Raw genomic sequence first — 25950 nt, 5'->3', positions numbered from 1 at the left:
GATCACTTGGATTTAAATTTTACTGTCATAATTTTGACGTGATTAAAGTTCTTGATACAAATTCATGATGAAAGTCATATTTGTGTCACGATCTGAGTTAATAACTTTTTTACACGGACATTACTATGTTAAATAGTAACGAGGATTTTTTAGCCTCTAGAGTCACAGGACAGAGTAATCCACCCATTCTGCATGGTAACGTTGGCTATGCTAGCATAGGAATGATTACCATTCTACACTGACGAAAGAACTGTAAATGGGCATGACTACAATGTCACCTAGCAACATTTACGATCTTCTATTTATTTTATATTTAATAAATAAAGTTATGACAAAATAAATAACTCAAGTTACTTTAAATATATCGCGTGCCAAAAGGTAAAAGGGCGCATTGCTACAGGTTAGTAGGGAATTATGCTAAAAGGGTGCATAAAAATATTTTTTTTTGCCATTAGCTTTGAAATTTTTCGAAACGCAAAGATCTGCAAACAAAAAATTTAGACATCCTTGAGCTAAAAGGGCGTATCTCAAGACATACGCCCTTTTAGCTTTTGAAAAGTAGTGCCTAAAGCTAAAAGGGCGCATAAAAAAAATTCAAGTTTTAATACAAAATACTGACAAATAGTTTCACAAGACAAGTTAGATGAAAAAAACAGTCTCCTACACTTTTTTTCTCAAAATTTATTAAAAATAAAATAATTAAAAACAAAAAAAAATGAAAATATCAAATTTTTAATTAAATATAAATTTTCATAACGATTATAAGATATAAAAATTTACTGATTTTTTTTTAATTATTATTTTGGATAATGGATCCGTCATAAATCAGAATAATTTGAAAAGAAAAAAAAAAAACATATTAAGAATGAGGGTATGGGAGTCGTACCTAAATGAACCGATTACATATTTCGGCAAATTTTTTTTTTTTTTTTTTCAATTTAGTATAAGAATTTCAAAATAATTTTATAAACTGTAATAACCAATTCCATAACGAAAAATATTAATACAATCACGCCTACTTTGTGATTTTTCTAAGCATATTTTTAATTTTGATATTAAAAGAACGTATTAGTTAAAATACACCTTTTTGACAGCAGCATTTTTTTTTTTTTTCATTTTTAGACTTCGGTTAAGCTTTTTAATAAATTTTTCAAAAAAAAAATTTATACGCCCTTTTAGCTTTTGGTTACAAAATTTTCAAATTCCTAAAGCTAAAAGGGCGCATAATTAAAGACATACGCCCTTTTAGCTTTGGGAAAACAATGTTCGATTTTCAAGCGTAGAAAATGTTTACTAATCAACTGGCGATGAAAAAAAAATTTATGTGCCCTTTTACCTTTTGGCACGTGATATGTAGAAATTGAATTAATCTATTGAAATAATTAAAACATTGCTCATAATAAAATATCATTTTTTGACAAAAGATAAAGAAAAAAAAAGTTAATAAATATTAAATCGTTAAGATTTTAATTGATCAGTAGTTTTATTTAAAAAATAATACAAATACTGCAGTCAACTTTTACTTGTCGAAGGCACTGACGAATTTTTATTTTTTTTTAATTCCTCACGCAAAGCTCGATCTTCTTCTAATCTTTCATAAGTTTTCTTCATTTTCCTTGTGTTCTTACGCTACGCATGCAATGATTGTACTTTTGGTTCCCTAAGTAGAAATAATTGCTGACTTATTGCCGGAACTATTGAAATCTACAACAAAAAAATTGAAATTTCAAAATTAACTAGAGTTTCTGTCATCTCTGAAATTCAAAATATTTTTTACATTTAAATTTCCCGCTGAAAAAATTCAAAATTTATAATTAAAATTATAATCCTGAAGTTGACAGACAATCAACAATTTTCGATTTTCTTTCCAACAAATCAATTACAAAAAAAAAAACTAAAAATACGCCCATGTAGAAAATTTAAAAAACTATATGTGCAATTTTTTCAAATATTTTTTTTTTCAGTTTATCGTTTTTAATTTTAATAGAAGGCGCGATAATTTTAATAGAAGGAATACAAATTTTAGAATAATTTTCAATTAAATAACTCCAGTAACTTTTATTCAAAGTATCAGTATCATCACTTTTCATTGAAAAATATGATCCCCAGTAATTTGATATCATAGTTTTAGCATCTGGATGACTGATACTCATGATCCATTCCTTCTGCATGCATCTCCTCGCTCACTACCACAGTATCCAAATCATGTGTAGCCGGTACATAAATGTCCTGAATTAAATTATCCCCAAAATACAAGCATTTAGGATTTTCAACTCCAGTGATTCTAGAAAATAAATCCTTCATCTCTCCCCAATTTCCTTGGGAGTAAATTCCCCTCGCGGGTCAATTCCTTGCCCTCAACTTCACCAGCTTCTTCAAACCCTTCCAACTTAAGGAACGGGCGCTTGTCCGTAAAGAACCCCGGCTTTTTAGCAAAACAAACTACGACATCAAAAAGAGATTTTCAATGGTGTGACGCGACGTAAAGTCAGCAAAGTCGGCATTGGAACCAGTGATTAAATAAGTAACTTTGGTTTTCTTCAATTCCCGCAACCAACTGATGATTTCCTCGCTGCATTTCCGCAGATATTTGTCAGGATCAGACTTCAAAGTGGCAAAATAGTCACCCAAATTTTTTTTAAAGTGTTCTCTGTTATACATGTTGATCAGACCACTAAAAATGTCAGCCCATACCTCATATTTATCTGAAATTTTACCGTTTCTGTTGTCAATATCATCAACAGCACGCGCGAATGCCAGCCAACCCGGCATATCAAAGTAATCCAACAGCGATCGCATTTTCTGGGAGTAGGGTCCGTTCCATACATCCAGCGGATTACTCATAAACGCATCAATGGCATCCCAACGTTTGTCTGGGTAAATTGAATTTATTTCATCAGCCGTAAGTGATTTACTTCCATGATTCGCTTGTCTTATTATACCATCGCTATCAGGCTTGAGGATATTGCCGCGATCGAAGTCTAGGATCAATCCCTTCTGCATGAAATCAATGTCCTGTTCATTTAATGGCCTTTGTAAATAGGAAGGACTGTACCCTTTTTTATTCACTAGATAATTTGCTAGTGTTTTGTACTCCATTTCTACCATATTAGTAACGTTGTACCACAGTAATGTGTGATCTAGATCAAATCCAATGCAATCGTAGTCACTTAATTTGAACGCACACATTTTATTAATTTTTATTTTATTATTAAGTGTGCGTTGATTGTGCGAGTCAGTGTGGAAACTTGTGTTAAATTTTATAAATTTTTAATAAAACCGATAAGATTTATTTGAATTAATTGATAATTAATTATTGGTGTTGATGGTTAATTTTTAAATCACTGAGTGTAAAATGAAGTTGGAAAAATAAATCTGTCGATAGAGAGAATTTAATGGGCGTGTTTGGCCGAAGTGAGTATTTATTAAATTTAATAAGGACTCAGTCAGATTTGGTATAGTAAATATGCTTTTACTATACAAAATCTTACTAAATTTAGTAAGTACTTACTTCGACCAAACACGCCCAATGATTTTGAACTGAGATATCGGTGGCAGTTGATGATTTCCCGCCAAAATTATAAAATTTTAAGTTTAATGTCTAGATAAATTAATTTGACTTACGTGAGCGGGAACGTGGACGCAGCGAATATTTCTTGAATGAACGAAAAATGTGTGATAGGGAAACGTTTCGCCATGTGGGTTTGTGAAAAAACAATCTTTTATTACGACGTTCATGAATCTGAAAAGCAAAGAGATGGACTTTTTGTTGATAAACAATGAGATAATTTTTAAATGACGATACTTACGCATCGGTCTCTTCGACGGTTCCGTAAACGTAAGATTCATTTCGCAAATCGACGGTTGTTTTTTGTCCGACGACAGCTTTTAATAAAACTGATAAATTGTTGTAGAGTGCAAATTGTTCTTGCTTTGATACACGTGAACGTGAATTCATTTTAGATTTAGAAATAAAAATGCGCAGGGCATTAGAAACACGGACTGCGCTTTGAAAATGCGAAAGCAGGGGAACTAGATACGAATGTAGTAAGAAGGGACGTATGTGATCTGTAGATGGTGCAAAAATATTGATAACTCAACCCGATAGCAAAACGTTCTGGCCAGGAAGTTTCTGTCAATTAGTTGCGATCAAGTTGACGACAACTTTCAGCTTTTGTAACTGTTCACTACAAGTTGCCACCAACCTTCTCAGAAAGTTGGCGACCGGTTGCAGTCAACTTATGGAGATGCCAATTTTTACGGCCAATAAGGGAGCTTCTGACAACCTACTGCAGCAACGTCATCAAGTCATGATCAGCAAGTTGGCATTAGGCATCAACTAGCGTGCGTGCAAACTTATTGAAGGTATTTTGACGTCAAGACGGGGGATGTAATAAATTGAAATCAACTTGCTAATTTTCAAAAAAATCATAATCAAATGATCGAAAAAATCTGCACGACTTGAATTATTTCTAACTTCCGGGGCATTTTCTATTGATTTAGACGAATTTAGGGACTTATCAGCTAAACTGCTTCCACGATCGTGTTCCTCGGGAAATTTCTGATGGGAAACGAATGTCAAATAGCTAATTTCCCAAAACAGCGTATAGAAATTAGTCCACGATCAAGGAACTCGTACATTATCAGGGAATTATTACCCGATCACTCATGCATTCGTATATTAATATTTAATACCTATAGATATACAAAGACGTGCAGTGACCGAGTACTAGTTTCCTAATAGGGCACTCGGTCTTTTTCCTTGCGTTCTTTTGGTTTTAAAAATTTTTTTTCCTATCTCCAGCTTTAGAACAATCCTACAATCTGATGAGCTATAATAAAAAATTTTATGCCCTTTTAGCTTTTAACTTAGTGACTGAAGCCAAAAGGGTGTATAAAAATATAAACCTTCTTCAAATTAGTGACGTGATATAATATATATTATTTTATAATGTCCTTCAACACAAAGTTTGAATATATTTATAATGATTGATAAAACTTAAGATATTAAATTAATTATTCCATCAAATCAAAGATAACAATCCAAGTCAACAACTTTTTATTGATATCGAATTTATTAGCATTAACTAATTTTTCCATATAGAGGAGGGTGGGGCAGAGCGGCCCCCCTAAGCCAATTATTAATTTTTGTGGCTTTCAACCATAAGATCACTTTGCTTTTGTCCTATTTCGAACAAATTTATGGACATTTTGCCAAAATTCTGAAAAAAAAAATTTTTTTTTTGTGGGGCAGAGCGGCCCCCCTCCAAAAAGTGATAAAAAAATTTTTTTTTTCGTTTTTTTTTTTTTAAATTGTTTTCATCATTAAGAATGTATTTCTTTCTCTTGACAACTATTTTTGGTTTTATAGAACTCGAAAAAAATTTTTTAAAGTGTAATAAATCGTTCACTCTCGATTACCTTAATTACTAATTGTTATTTAATAAAAAAAAAAATCAATTCTATAGTTTTACTTGATTTCAAAAATTTATAAACTAAAAAGAAAATTTAATTTTTATAAATTTTTAGCGACCAAATTTGCCTCTTACATAGAGAAACGGCCGAAAAATATGAAAAAATAATTTTTTCAGAAGTTTCGGCTGGTCCATTCTGCCCCAGGTGTTATGCGTAGGGCTAGAAATGTGGAATTATAATAATTTTTTTTTAATTTGACGATAAAAATATGAAAAAATCACTTTTTCAAAACTTTGGGCTTGTCTATTTTGCCCCAAATGTCATGCGTAGGGGTAAAAATGCGCAAACATATCGGATTTATAGTAATTAGTCGAAAAAAAAAATTTTTTTTTTTGATCAAAATTTCAGGGGGGCCGCTCTGCCCCACCCTCCCCTAAGTATAGCAGAAGTATGATAATAATAATGATTATTTTTAATTGATAATAATCTTAATTAATAACGATTCGGGTTCTAATTCTTTGTAATGAATTGAATTATTTATACGTGATTTCCCATATCACAGTATTCAAATAAAAAAATACCACGCATGCGCACTTGTTAAGACAAATGTCTACACATATTTAGGCTAAAATTAAAGAAAATGCGATTTAATTTTTTATTAATTATAATCACATAACACAAAATTAGATAGGCATTTTCGAAAGCAAATCCTTCTAGGGCAAAACGGGTCATTTAAAAAAAAAATGGAGTTAAATTATGGATTCTTTTTCGAGACATTGTGTTTTCAAGCTACAAAATTTTTTTACTGCTTGACGGGAAAATTTTTTAGTTTATTTTAATGATTTTCTCGTTTCTATTGCACTGGATTTGTTTTTTAAAATCGCAGAAATAATCTTTATTACATTTTCTGTAAATTGGTGCATCATTTGAGATGTTTCTGTTCACTAATTAGACGATAATAACAGAAATAGTTGTAGAAAGGAGGCGAAAAAAAATTTTTGATCGTAAAGCACTCCCTAATGCTTCGCATTATGAGTCGTGCAAAAAACCGCGATTGTATCGAAAAATTAACTTTGATCGTCCTGTGGCATGTGTTCTTTTTACTTAAAACAAAAAAAACTAATTCTTCACGTATTTTTGCACTAAAAAGAAGCTTTTTATGGGGCGCCTGAGAAAATTTAATTTTTAACAACCACCCTACTGTACAAGCTACAACTGAAATATCTGGGTAAATTTCGGTAATACAATGATAGATTTCTTTTATAGTTTTTATTTGAGAATAAATTATAATTTAAAATTTTCGTCACAGACGCCTATATAGATGTAAATGACCAAATTCATGGCGGTTTTTTAATGTGACCGTAAATTTTGCATCAATTCTCCAAAAATGTCTATATAGATGCAAATGACAAAATTTGTGCCCGTTTGAAACGTGACGGTCATTCCAGCATTACAGAATTTTTTTAAAATTATGTGACGGTCATCCCAAGATGGTTTTATGACCGTTTCCTGACAAAAAATAAAAATGACGGTCATTCCGCATCTCTAGGTATTCTACGCTAAATCGACCACTTTTGAACCCGACCCCTTTAGATTTGGCTGAAAATTTTTCAATTGAACAAAAAATTTTTTTTTAACAAGCCTTATTTCTTATAACACCGTGCTAACAATTTTTAAGAGTGCCCAGAGAACTTTTAAATTTGGAAAAAAAAAATAAAAACAATAAATTTAAATGGTAATAATTAAAAAAACTTGATTTATTTTTCGAAAAATTAAGTTTCAGGAAAACAATAATTTTTAAAAATTCATATTTCGTAATTTATTTATTTTAAATGCTCGTATAATGCTGATAATTTCTTCTTCCAAAAAAAATTCCCATTCGATTCGTCTCAATCATTATTTTGTCATTTATGGTCTTTTCATACCTGAGGTGGAAATATTTAAGTACCCATGTAATAAAATCCAATTGTTATCTGGTGAAAAGTAGACAAAGTCTCAGTCATTATAGGATTAAAAACATTCAAGTTAAATAAGTGAGGGTTCATTTAATGACGCCAGACTATGATAAGATGTCAATTTTTACCTGCGTAATTACTCTGTCTGCCGAAATCTTTGTCACTTATAATGAAAACAGTCTTCTTTGAGTTACCATTTAAATTTTGTAACTACTAATGACATTTTAATGAGTTTTGTAAAATTCTCTGACTGATGAACTTGCAATTGGTGTCCTCCTTCCTTAATTTGGGTCTTTTTTATGCTAACGAATAGAAGTGAAAATTCGAAAATCGCCTGACCCTGCGGGCCAGCCCCGCAACTTCCCACTGTTTTCGAACTCAAGGAGCTCGAGAACATTATTGTTAATATACTTTTGAGCTCTTCAAGCTCAACAATAGTAATGGCGCACATTCCATTGCGAAAATTCAAGTAATAAACAATAACAAAAAAAATAATGAAGTAAATCGTTGTTTTTTAACTTCCCGCTAAGAAAATTGAAAATTTTCGAAAATTCGGGAAGTAATTGGTTTCGGTCCGATTTTCAAATATCGAATTTCTATCAGATCTTGACATTTGGAGGTTCTAGGATGTTATTCTGACTAATTTCAAGATAATGTCTGAGTGTATGTATGTATGTATGTATGTATGTATGTATCCACGCGTGCTCGATGGAACGATTCCAAAATCAACTGGGCTCTAAAACTTTATAAGCCGCGTCGAATGCCACCTCAAACATCAAAATCCGTTCATTCGTTCAAGAGAAACCGTTGTCGAAAGGCATAAAAAAAATTTTTTTTTTAGTTTTTTTGAAATATTTCAGAAACAACCGCAGAAAAGCGTATTATTGAATAATTAAATTAATGTTAGGTTTGAAAATTATAAATAAATAAAATTATAAATAATTTGTTACAATTACACAAAAATATAAAAAATACAATTATTTATTTCTTATCTACATAATATACATACATAGAATAAAAATATATCAATTATTACAATTTTAAATTATAACTATTTAATTACAAATTTATTGGAATTTCTTAAAAAATCAAAAATTGATATTTAAAACCAAAATACAAAAATTAATTTTTTAAAAAATTATTTTACAATGAATTAACTTTTTTTTTATCTTAAAGTATAGTTGAACAATAATAATAAAAAATAACAAATAGTAAAAATTTATATATTTATATTCAGAAAAAAAGGATTTCTTGACGCGAGGAATATTTTGCACTGTGAATTGAAGATACAAATTTTCATAAATAAGTACTTATGATTTCACACTATTACTAATAATAGACTACAAATTTCTTAATTATACTTAATAACAATACAATCCTAAATATATTTCGTTTTAATGATTTTGTAATTAGTTATCCTTAATGACTAATTTCTTCAAATCTCCATTAGTAAGATATATAAAAATCATACTTGTAAAAGTACTTGGTAAGCGAATGTCATCAAAAATATCATACACTAAATCAGTGACATCAATTAAAAGTCTTTTTCGCCCTAACACTCTCCTTAATCGGTAATTTATCATTTCACCGTATAGAGGGAATGAAACCAATGGATCAATATTTTTCCAAGGATCATAATGTTTTAAACCAACAGCCAAATTATGTTGAGATTTACGCAATAAATCATAGTATGTAAAATTACTATCACCAATCTTTTTTTTTTTCATATTTTCGATTTCTTTCATACACTTATTACGCACTTCACTAAATTCTTCGCGGTTCGCTATAAGTGCTAAATTTTTTTCACTTACATACAAAGAAGCCGCACTAAGCTTTGCAATATGCTCTTTCGATATCTTTCTAACGTCGGATGGATATAAATATAATGAATCAAATGCTGTTCTACCGTAAAGGTTTTTCAAATTAATGTCAGCACCAGCATCAAGAAGATGTTGTATTATGATAGTAGAATTGTGGTTGAGTCTTTTAACTGCGATATGAAGGGCTGAACTTCCATCCGCAGTCGTTAGATTTACATCAATTGTAATGTCTTTCAACAATGATATAACTGCTTCGCAGTAATTGCCATTGACGGCAACATGAAGACAAGTCAATTTCATAAATCGATCTCCAGAAAAATCGTTAACATTTGCACCATACGCAATGAGGTGCTTCATTATTCCTACGCGATTTTCGCGGGTAGCAACCATAAGTGGTTTTTGATTAAATTCCATATCAATATTAGGGTCGGCATTATTCCTTAGAAGCAGGAAAACCATCCTGTCATAACCTCTGCGAATAGCAACATGTAATGGTTGATCGACACAAGAAGAACTATCTTCAGGCACCGCATTATTCACGTCAGCGCCCCTTTCAATTAAAAGCTTAGCAAGGTTTGTGTCATTTCGCTTAACCGCTATCATTAAGGGTGGGTAGAACTCAGTAGTAAGAAATTGATAGTGGTTCTGCATTGTGATGATTTTGATAAAATTATGAATTCTTGATTTTTAATAACTTCACTTTGAAGGTAATAAACTTTGACACTGAACTATTGAAGTCACTGATCACTTTGTAATTATAAAATGTTCAATTATTGGTAAACGTTGAATATAGTCTTGGAGTCTTAAGACGAGAGTAACTGAACCACTGATAGTCTCAAGATCAGAAATTATACTAAGCGATGGTCTATGGTACCTTCGAATTTAACATAGAATCCCCACCACTTTCATTTTTCAGTTTTTACCCCCTCCTCTCACTTGAGCTATCTAATGACAATAGTTACAGTTCATACTTTTGGGATAATTATTTTTCTCTACCTAAGGTAAAGTACCTAGTAGTTGAACAGGTTTCAAAGTAAAACGTATTTGACCCTACTTTTAATATTTAAAGTTGTAATTATTAGTTCAAATTAATGATTTTCATGAAAATATCAACAATTTTGAATTGATTGAAGCGCAAAATAACGCAGATAATTGAATATTTATATTTTGACAACGTTTTTAAGATAGACTATGAAAGGAGTAGTAGTTGAACGATCAACTCTGACAAGCCGCAGTAGTTGAACTAATAAAATATATGGCAATAGGCACACCAAAATTTTTCAACATTTTATTGAAATATCAAAAGAATTATAATATATTATTGAATAATATTAAAAATAATACTCTGAATACGTAATATGATGATTTAAAAATGAGAAATATTTGTATTTAATTTTTTAATTACATTTTTTATTACTAATGAATTGATTATTATACCTGAATTGAAAATCATAAATACTTTACTATAAATATAATTGTTTTATTACAAGGACAGAACAAGAATTTAAACTTTTAGATCTAAATAGTTTCTTGTTTAATTTTTTAAGTTTTTTGTAAAGTTGTTAAGTCGTGAAATTTTATGGATTTAACAAACTTTATTGTAAATTTTACTAATTGTAACGGATTATTTTTTATTAACAGATAAATGTTATTCGCAATTTTCATCTTACCTATATGTTGTGAACTTTTTTTGGTTAGAAGATAATAAAAATTTATTTTGATGAAATAGATACGTTTTCACACGAAATCACTTAAAATTATTACACTAATTGTTGATGAATCACTCATATTTTATTTTCGTATGTCTTTTTTAAAAAATAAATAATTTAATTAAATTATTTGTTATTGCACTAGAATAAATTTTACGCTGTTCATCTACTGCTGCCATAAAAATAACATGGACCCAACACTTGAACATGTGACGCTATGTCGTTCAAGTTTTGGGAACCGGTTTGAACATTGGGAGGTATAGTTAGACGCTAAAATTTAATATAAAAATTTTAGTTTATGTCTTTGCAAAAAATATATAGTATTTAGAAAAGACTATTTCATTGGGTGATATAATTTTTTTTTACTTAAAATGATGATAAACCGTTTTTTTTTACTGATTGTTCGGTTTACGGTATAGTATCTTCTTCATGAAAAAAATAGCATCTATCGGCTATTCTCGACATGTCAACTTTAAAGTTAAAAAATATGTAATTTTTTGGAGTTATAATTGAAAAAACTTACAGTAATCAATTACTATATCATTGAATAGATATAACATGCGCATATTACTCATAATATATATACGGATTTTGTATAACAACAATTCTAAAAGTCTGTTCAACTACTGGTCCTATTTTTAGAAGTGTTCAACTACTGGGTACTTTACCTTATTTGTAATTTATTTTTTGTCGTCACTTGTGTCAAGTCTTTAAAGTCGACATTTTTTCAGTGATATGAATTTCTGATTGTTTTGTCAATATGTTGGTGCCTTATCGATATGTCAAAAAATTGACTAAAAACTGATATCTTATAGATATCTCAAAGCCAAGTCTGCACGAAAAAAATGAACTATATATAAAGTGAGAACGACAAGTAATATATATAATGATGAAGTGATCAGTACATACTATCATTCTAAATAGTAATTTTTTCATTTATGATCAAAACGTGAATAATTACAGAATAAGTATGAAAATTTATTGTCTATGCAAGAAAAATTACTATTTGAACTTTAAAAATCGTAACTGATACTTAGAAAATTGACGACACGTATTATAATATGTATTATTTGGAATGTTAAAATTCCCGATATTGTCACCCGGGTTCCGGGTTATAATTTCAAACACTAATTTTTAAAGCTTATTTTTTTCCGTGTGCTACTTGGGTACATAAATAATAAAAGTAGGCATCTTATATTTGGTAATTGAGATCAATAATCATAGATATGCATTAATCATTCTTGAAGTCTTAAAAAAGCAACAAATTCCTTTGATTAACCGCCATCAGGACATTCAAAAGTGTCGGTATCATCTGCTGACAAACATTTGATAGCAATCGCCTCCCAAATGAATGACGCCGCACTTGTAACTTTGAATCCGCGATATCAAAATTTTTGTTGCTGATTATTTATCCTAAAGGTCCATTTTGTTACCAAAAATCAATATATATATGCATACATGTATATAAATATATATACATGAAATATTCAAGTGATCGAATAGAAATTCCTACAATTTTTGTATTTTTTAAATTTCCCGCAAAAAAAAATGACGCGCGCGCATGTTTAAACAGTCAATCAGTGACTTGAATTTACCCCCCATTTTATTGCGCATCGTTACTGCGTCGTGTCGCCGCTGTTCAGTTAAACTAAAAATGTCGTCCTGATTAAATCGCGAGTTGATTCTCAGTGGTAATTATTACGTTTTATTTAGTAATTATTGATTGATTTATATAAATTTATGTTAATAATAATAACTAATAGCTTAAGAAATAATAGTTTATATAAATTATCGAGAGACATAAATTTAAAATGCTGATAAATGTATCGGAGTTGGCCATGGCGTCTCGCTGTAGATTTAACGTTCGAAAAATACTAAATTCGTGTTATTTAAATATCGTTATCGATGTATCATATATTTTAAATTTCGTGCGTAATAAAAAAATCGGTTATAATTTTGATAAGATTCTTTTGGTTATTGAGTGCAGTGTATTTTTTTACGACGGTGTCTTTGTTGGTTATCAATTTCGCGGCAAAAAAATATTTTTCAAATGTGATAGAAAAAATAATCAGTTTTAATGATACTGAAATTACTCGACGTCTAATAATTTTTGAATTTCGTTAAAAAACGATAAATTAACAAAAAAAATATTTTAAAAATTGCACCTAGAGTTTTTTTAATTTTCTACACGCGCATATTTTTAGTTTTTTTTTTGTTTGCAATTGATTTGTTAAAAAAAAATCGAAAATTGTTAATTGTCTGCTAACTTATGATCCTGGAGTTAACAGACAATTAGCAATTTTCATTTTCTTTTTTTTTTTTTTTTGTAAGTTAATTATAAAAATAAACAACTAAAAATATGCACATGTAGAAAATTTAAAAAACTAGGTGCAATATTTTAAATATTTTTTTTTTATGATGCAAGTAGAGCAAAAATTCAAAAAATGCATATTTATAAATGCAAAATCCGTACGCGCATTTTATTCGATTTCATTATTTCAAATTTATAAATGGTCTAATGTTTGTTACGTTTACACTCATAAGTTATGAATGATCCTGAAGTTAGCAGACATTTAAAAATTTTTGAATTTTCGTTTTTCAATAAATTAATTGCAAAAAAATAATATAAAAATATGCACATGTAAAAAATATAAAAAAATAAAGGTGCAATTTTTTCAAATATTTTTTTTTTAATGTTTGATCGTCTAAAAAAAAATCCAAAAATTATTAGACGTCTGCTAACTTCAGTATCATAAGTTATGAGTGTAAATGTAGCAGACATCAGACAAATTTAAAATTATAAATAAATAGAGTAAATAATTTTGAAACTGAACTTATTAATTTCAAAATTTTTTAAATGGGCATTTTTTAAAATTTAATTTTATTAATTATTTACTCTATTTATTTATAATTTTGAATTTGTCTGATGTCTGCTACATTCACACTCATAAGTTAACAGACAATTCAAAATTTTCGAATTTTTTTTTTTTTAAAAATTAATTTAAAAAAAAAAAAAAACTAAAAATATGCACATGTAGAAAATTAAAAAAATTATCAGTGCAGTTTTAACAAATATTTTTCATTTTTTAATAATTCATAGTTTTGAAAAAATTCTAAAGTTATTAGACGTCGGCTAACTTTAGTTTTATTCAAATTATATGTGCAAGTGTTTAGTGTAATTGTTTTGTGAAAGTGATTAGTGTAAGTGACCAGTGTAAGTGTCAAGTGCAGTGTGTAGTGAGTGATTGTTGGAGATCGTTGAGTCCTAAGTCAACAATACGTTCCCGATAATGATAATGATGCTGGTGGTGCAGATGCTGATGCTGAGCTTGCGGTTTACTATCAGCTGTCAAGGTTATTATAATATTTGAGTTAAATAATTCAATGATAACATAATTTTTTTATTAAAATTAATTTATTGAATTTTCTATTGTTTCAGGTAAGTGACAAAACCTCCTGGTCATCGGACTCCGTGAGTTTGATTAAAAATTATAAAATTATTTTGCTTTAGATTTTAAAATACAAGTCAGATATTTTTCTTATTTTTGTTTTCTTTTAAAATTTCAATTTTGAAAGAAGTAATTGAATATTTTTTTGGTTTTCAAGCGATAAATTCAATTGATTCAATTTTTTTTTGTTACAAAAAAAAATACTGAGTTTTTAGAAATGAAAAATAAAATTTTAACTTACAATAGTTAGAATTTAATAATATAATATAGGGCTCGGGATAAAACTCAACTTTAAACTTTGGCTGGGACAGTGAACTTCACCATCGTCTGAAATCGTATTGTTTCATCCCTTGCTACACAATATATATTATTTCAAGTGTTTGCTGATTTCAGTATTATGATAAAACCTATGAGAAATTTATCATAAAATATAAAACTACGTGATAAAACAACATCGACGTTCTAATTACCAAATTGTCTAACTCAATATTTTTTGGTAGGTGATTCTGTGCAACTTTCAGATGGTAATAGTCAACAAAAATATTATTTGAGTAACCTAGAGAAAAATATTATACATATCCTAGATATGAAATTGATTTTTAGATGAAAAAAAAAATTTTAAATTATTTTTTTCTCGCATAAATGGAGGATTTTCTGAAATAAAGTTAGACAATATGCTAATTAGAACGTCGACATTTATATTATAAATTATTTGATATTTTAATATATAATCTTGAGAAGTAGTTTCCGAAATTTTTAAAAGGTCAGAAATTAGGCCACTTACTTTATAATATATTTATATATAATGAGCGAGAAATTCATAATTAACAAATATTCAAAAGTTTTAATTAATACATAATGGATTTCTTCTAATAAATTTTCCCAACAATCAAAAAGTGGATGATTTGACAAATAATTTTATTCCAAATGTATTAAATAATTTAGACTTATTTTTGACGATACTAAAGTTAGCCATGATCCTGAAGTTAGCAGACAATTAGTAATTTTAGTAATTTTCGGATTTTTTTTCGTCAAATCAATTTCAAAAAAATCTAAAAATATGCACATGTAAAAAATTTAAAAAACTACAGGTGCAATTTTTTCAAATACTTTTTTTTATAATTTATTGTTCACAAAAAAAATCCAAAAATTATTAGACGTCCGTTTACTTCAGTATCATAAGTCAGCCGACGTCAAATAATTTTTTTTTTTTTTTGTGAACAATAAATTATAAAAAAAAATATTTAAAAAAATTGCATCTGTAGTTTTTTGAATTTTCTACATGTGCATATTTTTTTTTTTATTTTTTAACTTCCCGCTAAGAAAATTGCAAATTTTCAAAAAAGGGAAGTTATTGGTTTCGGTCCGATTTTCGAAAATCGAGTTTTCATCAGATGTCGACGTTTTGAGGTCCTAGGAAACTATTCTGACTATTCCCGGGTGGACGTCCGTGTGTGTGTGTGTGTGTGTGTGTGTGTGTGTGTGTGTGTGTGTGAACTTTTTTTTGTCCGACGATATCTTTGGAACGGATGAACCGATTTGAACGTACTTGGTGGCGATCGAAAGAGCTCACCAAAACTTAGTCTTGATTAGATTTTGGGGTAAATCGGTCATGTAGTTTACAAGTTATAGAAAGAATAAGAATTAAAATTTTTTTTTTATTTTAGTTTTTTATTGATTTCTCAGAAACGACTTATACGATCAACTTCAAAATCTAATCAGCTCTAGAACTCAATAAAACGCGTCGATTGCCGCCTCAACCATCAAAATCGGTTCATTCGTTCGTGAGATATCGTGGGTAAAACAAATGCCAAAAAACGGTTTTTTGCGAATATCTTTGAAACGACTTAACCAAACAATTTCAAAATTTGATCAGCTCTAGAACTCAATAAAACACGCCGATTGCCGCCTCAACCATTGAAATCAGTCGATTCGTTCGTGAGATATCATGGGAGAAAGAAATGCTAAAAACGGTTTTTTTCGAAAAGAATGGGATACAATAGTATTTTCGAGCTCGAAGAGCTCGAAAATGTACTCACAACAATGTTTTCGAGCTCAAGGAGCTCGAAAACAGCGGGAAGTTTTGGGGCTGGCCCGCAGGGTCAACCGATAGACAGATTTTTTTTATTAGATTTGTTGAAAAAACAAACCGAAAATTTGTTGATTGTTTGTCAATTTCAGGATCATTATTTTTGAGCTGTCACTTAGGAACTTAAAATTTTAGTGACAATTAGGTTGGGTAAAGGTACTTTTTTTTTTACTACTTTAGGACCAATTTTGGACACTCGAAAAATTTAAATTAAATAATTTGTAAAATACGCAGACATCATTAATTTTTAAAATGTATACAAAGATACTTTTATCGCACTGCTACAATGGATATTTTATTTTCGACTCTTACATTAATTAAAATAAAGTATTAAATGTCCAAAAATGTAGCAGTGGCCACAAATCCTACTCCCGCTCTATTATTTTTAAATATCGAATTAATTTAAAAAAATTATGATACTGAAGATAGCCGACGTCTAATAATTTTTGAATTTTTTTAAGCGAGAAATTATAAAAAAAAAAATATTTCAAAAAATTGCACTCATAGTCTTTTAAATTTTCTATATGTGCATATTTTTATTTTTTTTTAACTTCCCGCTAAGAAAATTGCAAATTTTCAAAAAAGGGAAGTTATTGGTTTCGGTCCGATTTTCGAAAATCGAGTTTTCATCAGATGTCGACGTTTTGAGGTCCTAGGAAACTATTCTGACTATTCCCGGGTGGACGTCCGTGTGTGTGTGTGTGTGTGTGTGTGTGTGTGTGTGTGTGTGTATGTGTGAACTTTTTTTTGTCCGACGATATCTTTGGAACGGATGAACCGATTTGAACGTACTTGGTGGCGATCGAAAGAGCTCACCAAAACTTAGTCTTGATTAGATTTTGGGGTAAATCGGTCATGTAGTTTACAAGTTATACAAAGAATAAGAATTAAAAATTTTTTTTTATTTTAGTTTTTTATTGATTTCTCAGAAACGACTTATACGATCAACTTCAAAATCTAATCAGCTCTAGAACTCAATAAAACACGTCGATTGCCGCCTCAATCATCAAAATCAGATAATTCGTTCGAGAGTTATCGCGGGAGAAAGAAATGGTAAAAAACAGTTTTTTGCGAATATCTTCGAAACAACTGAACCAAACAATTTCAAAATTTTATCAGCTCTAGAACTCAATAAAATACGCCGATTGCCACCGCAACCATCAAAATCGGTCAATTCATTCCTGAGATATCGTGGGAGAAAGAAATGCTAAAATCGGTTTTTTTTTAAAACAATGGCACACTAAAGTATTTTCGAGCTCGAAGAGCTCGAAAATGTATCTACAACAATGTTTTCGAGCTCGAGGAGCTCGAAAACAGCGGGAAGTTTTGGGGCTGGCCCGCAGGGTCAACCGATAGACAGATTTTTTTTCTTCAAATTTAATTGTTGAAAAAAAATCCAAAAACTTTTGATTGTCTGCTCACTTCAGGATCGTAAAAAATTACAACCCAGAAATTAGCAGACAATTAAAAATTTTCAAATTTTTTTTCAACCAATCAGTTATAAAAAAAAACAAAAATCTAAAAAAATGCACATGTAGAAAATTTAATAAACTACAGGTGAATTTTTTTCAAATATTTTATTTTTCATTATTTATCATTATAAAAAAAAACCTAAAATTATAAGACGTCGGCTAACTTCAGTATCATAAAAAATTTGATTTAAATTATTTATACTTTCGCGCCAAAACGCTTAATCTACACTAGCGCTCTATCTATCAGAAAGTTCTTTGAAATAAACACGTATATAAAACGTAACCCTCGTGCTGAGTGCGCCTAAATATTAAATATTCAAAAACGTTTACAGTATTATTGTCAGTGCATTATTTACAATAAACAATAAATTTTGTTCCATATCAATTATATTTTTCTGATATATTAATTCCATCTCACCAAATAAACTCGGTAAGTATTTAACATTTATTTTCATAAAAATAATTTACACAAAGAGAATTTACACTAAAAAAATTTACACAAAAATTTTTGAGGTTATACCGGTAAATTAAATAAACATTACTCTTGCAATAAATTAAAAAAAATAATTAATTAATTAATTTAAAATAAAAAAAATTTAATAGATCAAGAAATATGGACGCGGATCTGTATGATGAGTTTGGTAATTACATTGGGCCGGACTTGGCCTCAGAAAGTGAAGATGAGAACGAGTATGAGAACGCCGGTGAAGATGTTGATGATAAGGACAGATCAGATGAAGAATTGGATGAAGATAAAGACGAGCCACGTGATGCCATGGACCAGCAGTCCTTACAAGTTGTTTTGCACGAAGACAAACGATATTATCCTAGTGCTATGGAGGTTTATGGTCCAGATGTAAGTTCAATAGCTCGTATACTCAATACTCTGTAAGAGGAAAAGGGTCTGAGATACAAAAAAAAGAGAAGATTTTTGTGATTTTTTTTTTCAGAGTAAGGTAAGAGACTCAGTACCTGATCAGGTAACTAGTACCCGATCACTCATGTATTTGTATATCTCTATTTACTAAATTTTACTAACGAATACATGTAGTGATCGGGTACTAAGTCTTTTACCTTCCCTTCGTTATTAAAATTCTTAAAATTTGTGACATTATTTAGCATCATTTCAAGAATATTCTACTAAATTTTTATAAAAAAATATTGAAAAATAAGCCAGTGGTAGTGGGGAGAGCCGAGTCACCTTAAAAAAAGTCTTCATGCGGTAGGCAGGATAACTCATGACTGCCTCATCTGAAATCAAAAAACCAAAAATATTTCTTTAGTACATAAGTTTATCTTTGATTTGAACGAAGGATTTTTTTTTCAATAACTACTTATTTTTTAATTAAACAAAAGGAGCAATTTTTAGCAAAAACCAGAGTTTTTTGATTGCACTTTTACCAAAGATTCATAAATAAATATTTTGTTCATTCCTTCGTTCAAATCCAAGATAAACTTATGTACTAAAGAAATCTTTTTGGTTTTTTGATTTCAGATGAAAGTCATGAGTTATCCTGCCTATGGCATGGAGACTTTTTAAAGTGACTCGTCTCTCCCCGCTACCACTGGCTTATTTTTCAATATTTTTTTATGAAAATTTAGCAGAATAGTCTTGAAATGATGCTAAATAATGTCACAAATTTTAAGAATTTTAATTACGAAGGTAAAGTAAAAGACTTAGTACCCGATCGGGGCCGATCACTCCATGTATTTGTTAATAAAATTTAGTACATATAGATATACAAGTACATGATTGATTGGGTACTAGTTCCCTGATCGGGTACTAGGTCTCTTACCTTATTCTGAAAAGAAAAATCACAAAAATATCCTCTTTTCTTTGTATCTCAGACCAGTTTTTCCCCTTAATTCTCTTTTCAAATAGACTTGAATAATTTAAATTTATGAATAATTCCAGGTCGAAACTCTGGTCCAAGAAGAAGATGCTCAGCCACTTGATAAGCCGCTGATAGCACCTACTCGCAAAGCAAAGTTTCAAATAAAACAGCAAGAACTACCCGATACTACTTATAACATTGAGTTCTTAGCCGACATGATGGATACTCCAGCTTTGATTCGAAACATCGTGCTCCTAGGCCACCTGCATCATGGAAAAACTACATTAGTAGACTGCCTTGTTCGCCATACTCACCCCCACATGCACAGCGTCACAGACGAGAAGCCGCTGCGTTACACGGACACACTCTTCACCGAGCAGCAGCGCGGAGTTTCCACGAAAGCTACTCCAGTTACTCTTTTACTCCAAGATGTCAAGTCCAAGTCATATCTGATGAACATTTTCGACACTCCAGGACACGTCAACTTCTCGGATGAAGCAACAGCTGCAATCCGTCTTTCAGACGGTGCTGTGTTAGTAGTAGACGCCGCCGAAGGCGTGATGTTGAACACGGAAAGATTATTAAAACACGCAATTCAAGAACGACTTGCTCTGACTGTTTGCATCAACAAAATAGACCGACTTGTTCTTGAATTGAAGCTCCCGCCTCTAGACGCTTACTACAAACTCCGTCACATCATTGAAGAAATAAATAGTCTGATTTCTTTGTATTCAGACTCTGAGAATCCGACGTTCGTATCACCAGCTCTCGGTAACGTTTGCTTTGCAAGTTCGGAGTACAATGTCTGCTTTACTTTAAAATCATTTGCCGCGATATACCAACGTAAACACGAGTCACTAAATTTCGAAGAATTTGCGAAACGTCTATGGGGTGACGTTTATTTAAATTCCAAGACCCGTAAATTTACCAAGAAGCCGCCGCACAATACAGCGCAGCGTAGTTTTATTGAGTTTATTCTCGAGCCACTTTATAAAATATTTGCTCAGGTTGTTGGTAACGTCGACACAACGCTGCCTGGCGTTCTTGATGAACTAGGAATCCGACTGACTTCTGAGGAAATGAAGATGAATATACGCCCGCTATTACGACTCGTCTGCACGAGATTCTTTGGAGATTTATCAGGAATTGTTGATATGTGCGTAACACATGTACCAAGTCCTCAAGAACACGCTTCCGCTAAAATTCAGCATATTTACACGGGGCCGATAGACTCACCTTTGGCTCAAGATATGGTGAGGTGCAATCCAGACGGACGATTGATGATCCACAGCACCAAGATGTATCCTACTGAAGACTGCACACTTTTCCATGTCCTGGGACGCGTAATGTCTGGTACTTTGGAGGCTGGACAAAAAGTACGGGTACTTGGTGAAGCCTATTCCCGTACTGATGAAGAAGATTCACGTGTGCTGACTGTTGGACGGCTGTGGATAAGCGAAGCGCGTTATCAGATTGAAATAAATCGGGTACCTGCTGGTAATTGGGTTTTAATTGAAGGTATTGACAGATCTATCGTTAAAACAAGTACGATAACGGATCTCATTAATTCTGATGATCTTCATATATTTCGTCCGCTTAAATTTAATACGCAGAGTGTTATTAAAATAGCGGTTGAGCCGGTTAATCCGTCGGAGTTGCCCAAGATGTTGGATGGATTGAGGAAAGTTAATAAGAGCTATCCGCTTCTGGGTACGCGGGTTGAAGAGAGCGGCGAGCATGTCGTTCTTGGCACTGGTGAACTGTACTTAGATTGCGCTATGCATGATTTGAGACGTATGTACTCGGAAATAGACATCAAAGTCGCGGATCCTGTTGTGTCCTTTGCTGAAACTGTTGTGGAGACAAGTTCACTTAAATGCTTCGCTGAGACGCCTAACAAACGCAACAAACTGACGATGATTGCTGAGCCTTTGGAGCGGGGGTTAGCTGAAGATATCGAGGCTGAACATGTTAAAATTACATGGAATAAGTAAGTACTTTTTTTTTTTTTTTATATAAATTTTTTATCATTAATGGTATAGAGACTTAGAGAACTCGAGCAAATTTTAAACTCAACATTTTTCAATAAATATTCAATTTTTTAAAATTTACAAGACGGATTTTTTGTAGAGAATTTAACGCGGTACAAAAAAGATCTCTTGCAATTTTTGATAATTTGATCACGGTGGCCACATTTCTGGAAACCCTGGAAATGTCAGGGAATTATAAACATACTGGAAAAGTCAGGGAATTGTCAGGGAATTTTGTCACAAAGCTGGAAAAATTTTCACTTTCTTTCTTTTAACTGAAAAAATTTGACAAATTTAGTTTTCTGTCAAAACTGTTCAAAGAGTGACGCGGCGCGAATGCGGTTGTAAAACCATCTTGAAAAAAAATTAGTAGAAATTGATTCCAATGAGGTAAAAGCACCAATTATTGACACTATAAGAGACTAGATTATAATTTCATTTTTTTTACTATATTAACGATGAATATTATTAAATTTTTATTCTAAGATTGTCTTAATTAGTATTTTAACTAATCAAATTCATGCTTTCTGATAATAATGAATTTAATTTACTAATTAATTGCAAGCGATAAAATAAATTACCCGGATACATCAATTATTGACAGGTTAAAAACCCGACTGTTCTAATTACTGACATACTGTTGCTCCAATTATTGACACCCATAATGCACATGCGTCATTAATCTGTAAAACTAAATATAAAAAATCAAGTCCCTGAATAATTACTAATTTATTAATTATTATTCAATTAAACACGAAATTATTCAAAATATTTTTCAATTAAATAAAAATTAAAATCAATTAATCACTTTTTTATAACAATTAAATATATGACAGCGTGGGTTTTCCAATGTTGTCTTTTAGGTTTGCAATAGACTTATGTTTAAAATAAAAGACGTTACGGCGCTGTCTACTAACCTGTCAATATGAGATACAACTTCAATATTACGTACTAATTATTGACACCCACTATTTTAAAATTAAAAAGCATAAAATTTACTGTAAATATATTATATTGTTAATTTTGCATATTTTATTTACTTAAAAAAAAAGTTGATGTGATTAGATGGAAAACATAATTAAAAAACATCGTTTCAAAAGACTCCTTTTCTAACCACAATAGTCAAGAAAATTGACGCTCACAAGCTGTTTTGATAGACACGAATAAACTTAATTTGTTTTATTAATAAATACTTAATATTCTTCACTAACAATAATGTTTTTTTCAATTTCTTAAATTGTAAAGATTGTTTAAAAATGTATACAACCATTATTAATATAGCAGGTAGTTAAATATGTCTTAAAATGTGACAGGGTGTCAATAATTGGACTCGTGTCAATAATTGGAGCTTTTACCTTAGCGAAAAAATGAAGCAGTTAGAATTATCAAGGCTGTTAGAAAAAAAAGTCTTAGTAGAAACCAATCGCCAGGATCTTCAAGCCATTAACATCCATATTGACAAGTTAACAAACTAAAAACATTAAATGTATACATAAGTAATGAACTAATAAGTTTCACGATATTTATTATTCGCGTACTTCATTGATATTTTATTAATATTCTATGAAATATTCTTATTTGTGAAATTTATTCTAGTGAAAATGAAAAATTTATTTATATTTTATTATAGAGTAAGTTATATAAAAACATGGATTTTAAATAAAAAATAAAAAATTATTCGTTTAATAAATAAAAAAAAAAAAAAACAATGAACATTGACAAATAATAAAAAAAAGTTTCATTTGGGATACGCTACCGGACATCTTTCTCACGATCAGAAAAATAAACGGGACTATCTTTGTTGCACTCGTTGAGTAAATGAAAATTTTAAAACAATTTTTCTCGGAGACGAATTAGAATTTTTGAAAATACGAAATTTCTAGCCCTCTGTTAAAGTTTTGAAAAATACTAAAGACTCTATTTTAGGTTTCTAGTGGTTGTCCGTAAATTAAATTCAATTGAAAATCGGATACCGTTACCCCTTAACGACAATGATTAATTATTGATTAAACTGACTTATACCATTTTATTTTAAATTAAATAAATATTTACAATGATTTAACATTGCTACAAATAGTCAGGGAATTTTTTAATTATTTGACTGGAATACCTGGAAAAGTCAGGGAATTTCAATTTCAAAAATCTGTGGCCACCATGTTTAATATTTCTAGAAATATTTGCAAAAAATTGATAGCACTTTTTTTTATTGAGGACTTTTGAATTTTCTATGGAAAATTTTTCATTTTATTCAAGGGACCACTAGTGTGAAATTTTGAAAAATCAATTTTTTTTGCATATTTCCATAGTCGACACCTTCAAAAATAATAAACTAAAATTTCTAGTGCATATCTCGAATAGTTTTTTTGAGTTACAGCCGCTTATCAGTTCTCGAAAATACATTTTTCAAAATTGCTGCAGTTATAACTCGAAAACAAATCATCCGATCGATTTGATTTGAATTGCAGTTTCTTTTATATATATTTCTACGCACCATGAACCTCCAGTTTTTCGATCGAATCAAATATGTAATTTTGCCAGGCCAAAAATCATCAAATTTTCGCGCAAAATTAAAATTTTTTTTTAAAAACCCCGCTATTTTGTTGAATCTCAATTTTTTTCTTAGCCCGAGGGTCATGGTACGGGAAATACCTTCTAGTTTAATAAACTTTTTGGTTTTTTTTATTTCCGGCACTGCGCAGGTCGCTATCACTGCAGCAGAGAATTTTTTTTTTAGCGGGAAATTGTGAATAAGTCGCCGAATTTTTTGGTCCAAAAATTTTATCTTGCATTTATTATATATCCACAAATATGTCCTTAAAAAATTAAAACATTCCATGCAGTAGCTTTCTTTAAAAAAATTCCCAAAAATCATTTTTTCAGGCGATCACACTAGTCCCCCTTCAGTCAAACAAAAGTAGAAACTTGAAACTTAAAATTTTTTTTCCAATACATAATCAAGGCAGGTTAGAATCTAAATTCACCCAATTTTGAAATAAATAAAAACATTCAACACTTTTCAAAACCGGTTACTCTAATTAGTCCAAAGTTATTCAAACTGCGTGCATTTTCCAGAACAATTTTTCTCAAAAATACCGAACTTTTAAATTGACTGAATAAATTAAAAAATTTTCCATCCCTTATTCCTTCTCTATAATTACTCTACTATAATTAAATATGCAGCAATTTATTAATAACCATAATTATAAATTACAGGAAACGGCTGGGAGAATTCTTCCAAACGAAATATGATTGGGACTTGTTGGCAGCTCGTTCAATATGGGCGTTTGGGCCAGATGCAACCGGTCCGAATATATTAGTAGACGATACTCTGCCATCCGAAGTCGACAAGACGTTACTGAGTAGTGCACGTGACGCAATTGTCCAAGGATTTCAATGGGGAACACGTGAAGGACCTCTTTGTGAAGAGCCAATTAGAAATGTCAAATTCAAAATACTCGACGCGGTAATTGCACAAGAGCCATTGCATCGCGGCGGTGGACAAATAATCCCAACAGCTCGTCGAGTCGCTTACTCAGCGTTTCTTATGGCAACACCACGTCTAATGGAACCTTATCTATTTGTCGAAGTCCAAGCACCTGCTGACTGTGTCTCTGCAGTCTATACTGTCTTGGCTAAGCGTCGAGGCCACGTTACTCAGGATGCGCCAGTTCCCGGCAGTCCTCTGTACACCATAAAAGCCTTTATACCCGCAATCGACAGTTTCGGGTTCGAAACCGACTTGAGAACTCACACCCAGGGTCAAGCTTTCTGCCTGTCAGTTTTTCACCACTGGCAGATCGTTCCAGGTGACCCACTGGACAAAAGCATAACCATCCGACCTCTCGAGCCTCAACCAGCGACTCATTTAGCAAGGGAGTTTATGCTGAAGACACGTAGGCGTAAAGGATTATCCGAAGACGTTTCGATAAATAAATTCTTCGATGATCCCATGTTACTCGAGTTAGCGAGACAAACGGAATTTCTAAATTATCCGCTATAAATTTAATTACTATTTTATAAAATGTAAAGATAAATTAATTTTGTAAGGTAAACTTTAAAAAAAGAAAATGAATAATAAAATTTAATTACTATTTACTGATATGTTAAGTTATGAATTTATTTTTAGAGAATAAGAGTAAATAATAGAAGGGAGAGAATAAAAAAAAAAATGAGTAA

General features: G+C 30.8%; 3 protein-coding genes across 3 annotated transcripts; 1 reads left to right on the top strand and 2 right to left on the bottom strand.

Annotated features, from left to right (window-relative positions):
* Positions 1 to 1660: 1660 nt before the first annotated feature.
* On the bottom strand, positions 1661 to 3257 carry LOC130675018 (5'-nucleotidase domain-containing protein 1-like). Its single transcript, XM_057480472.1, is given in 5 exon segments — positions 1661 to 1704; positions 1997 to 2148; positions 2150 to 2328; positions 2330 to 2466; positions 2469 to 3257. Coding segments are annotated over 5 exon segments (1233 nt in total). The 5' UTR covers positions 3190 to 3257.
* Positions 3258 to 8779: 5522 nt separating this feature from the next.
* LOC130675017 (ankyrin repeat, bromo and BTB domain-containing protein DDB_G0293800-like) lies at positions 8780 to 9841 on the bottom strand. Its single transcript, XM_057480471.1, has one exon. It carries the CDS (start codon positions 9839 to 9841, stop codon positions 8780 to 8782), a length of 1062 nt encoding a protein of 353 aa, XP_057336454.1.
* Positions 9842 to 18187: 8346 nt separating this feature from the next.
* Positions 18188 to 25873, top strand: LOC130674758 (116 kDa U5 small nuclear ribonucleoprotein component). Its single transcript, XM_057480179.1, has 4 exons — positions 18188 to 18339; positions 18513 to 18765; positions 19825 to 21734; positions 24988 to 25873. The coding sequence occupies exons 2-4, from the start codon at positions 18523 to 18525 to the stop codon at positions 25772 to 25774; spliced, it is 2940 nt and encodes a 979-aa protein (XP_057336162.1). The 5' UTR covers positions 18188 to 18339; positions 18513 to 18522; the 3' UTR covers positions 25775 to 25873.
* Positions 25874 to 25950: the final 77 nt, after the last annotated feature.

The sequence above is a fragment of the Microplitis mediator genome, chromosome 9 (assembly GCF_029852145.1).
Source record: "Microplitis mediator isolate UGA2020A chromosome 9, iyMicMedi2.1, whole genome shotgun sequence".
Classification (NCBI taxonomy): Eukaryota; Metazoa; Arthropoda; class Insecta; order Hymenoptera; family Braconidae; genus Microplitis; species Microplitis mediator.
This window is presented reverse-complemented; position numbering and strand designations above follow the sequence as displayed.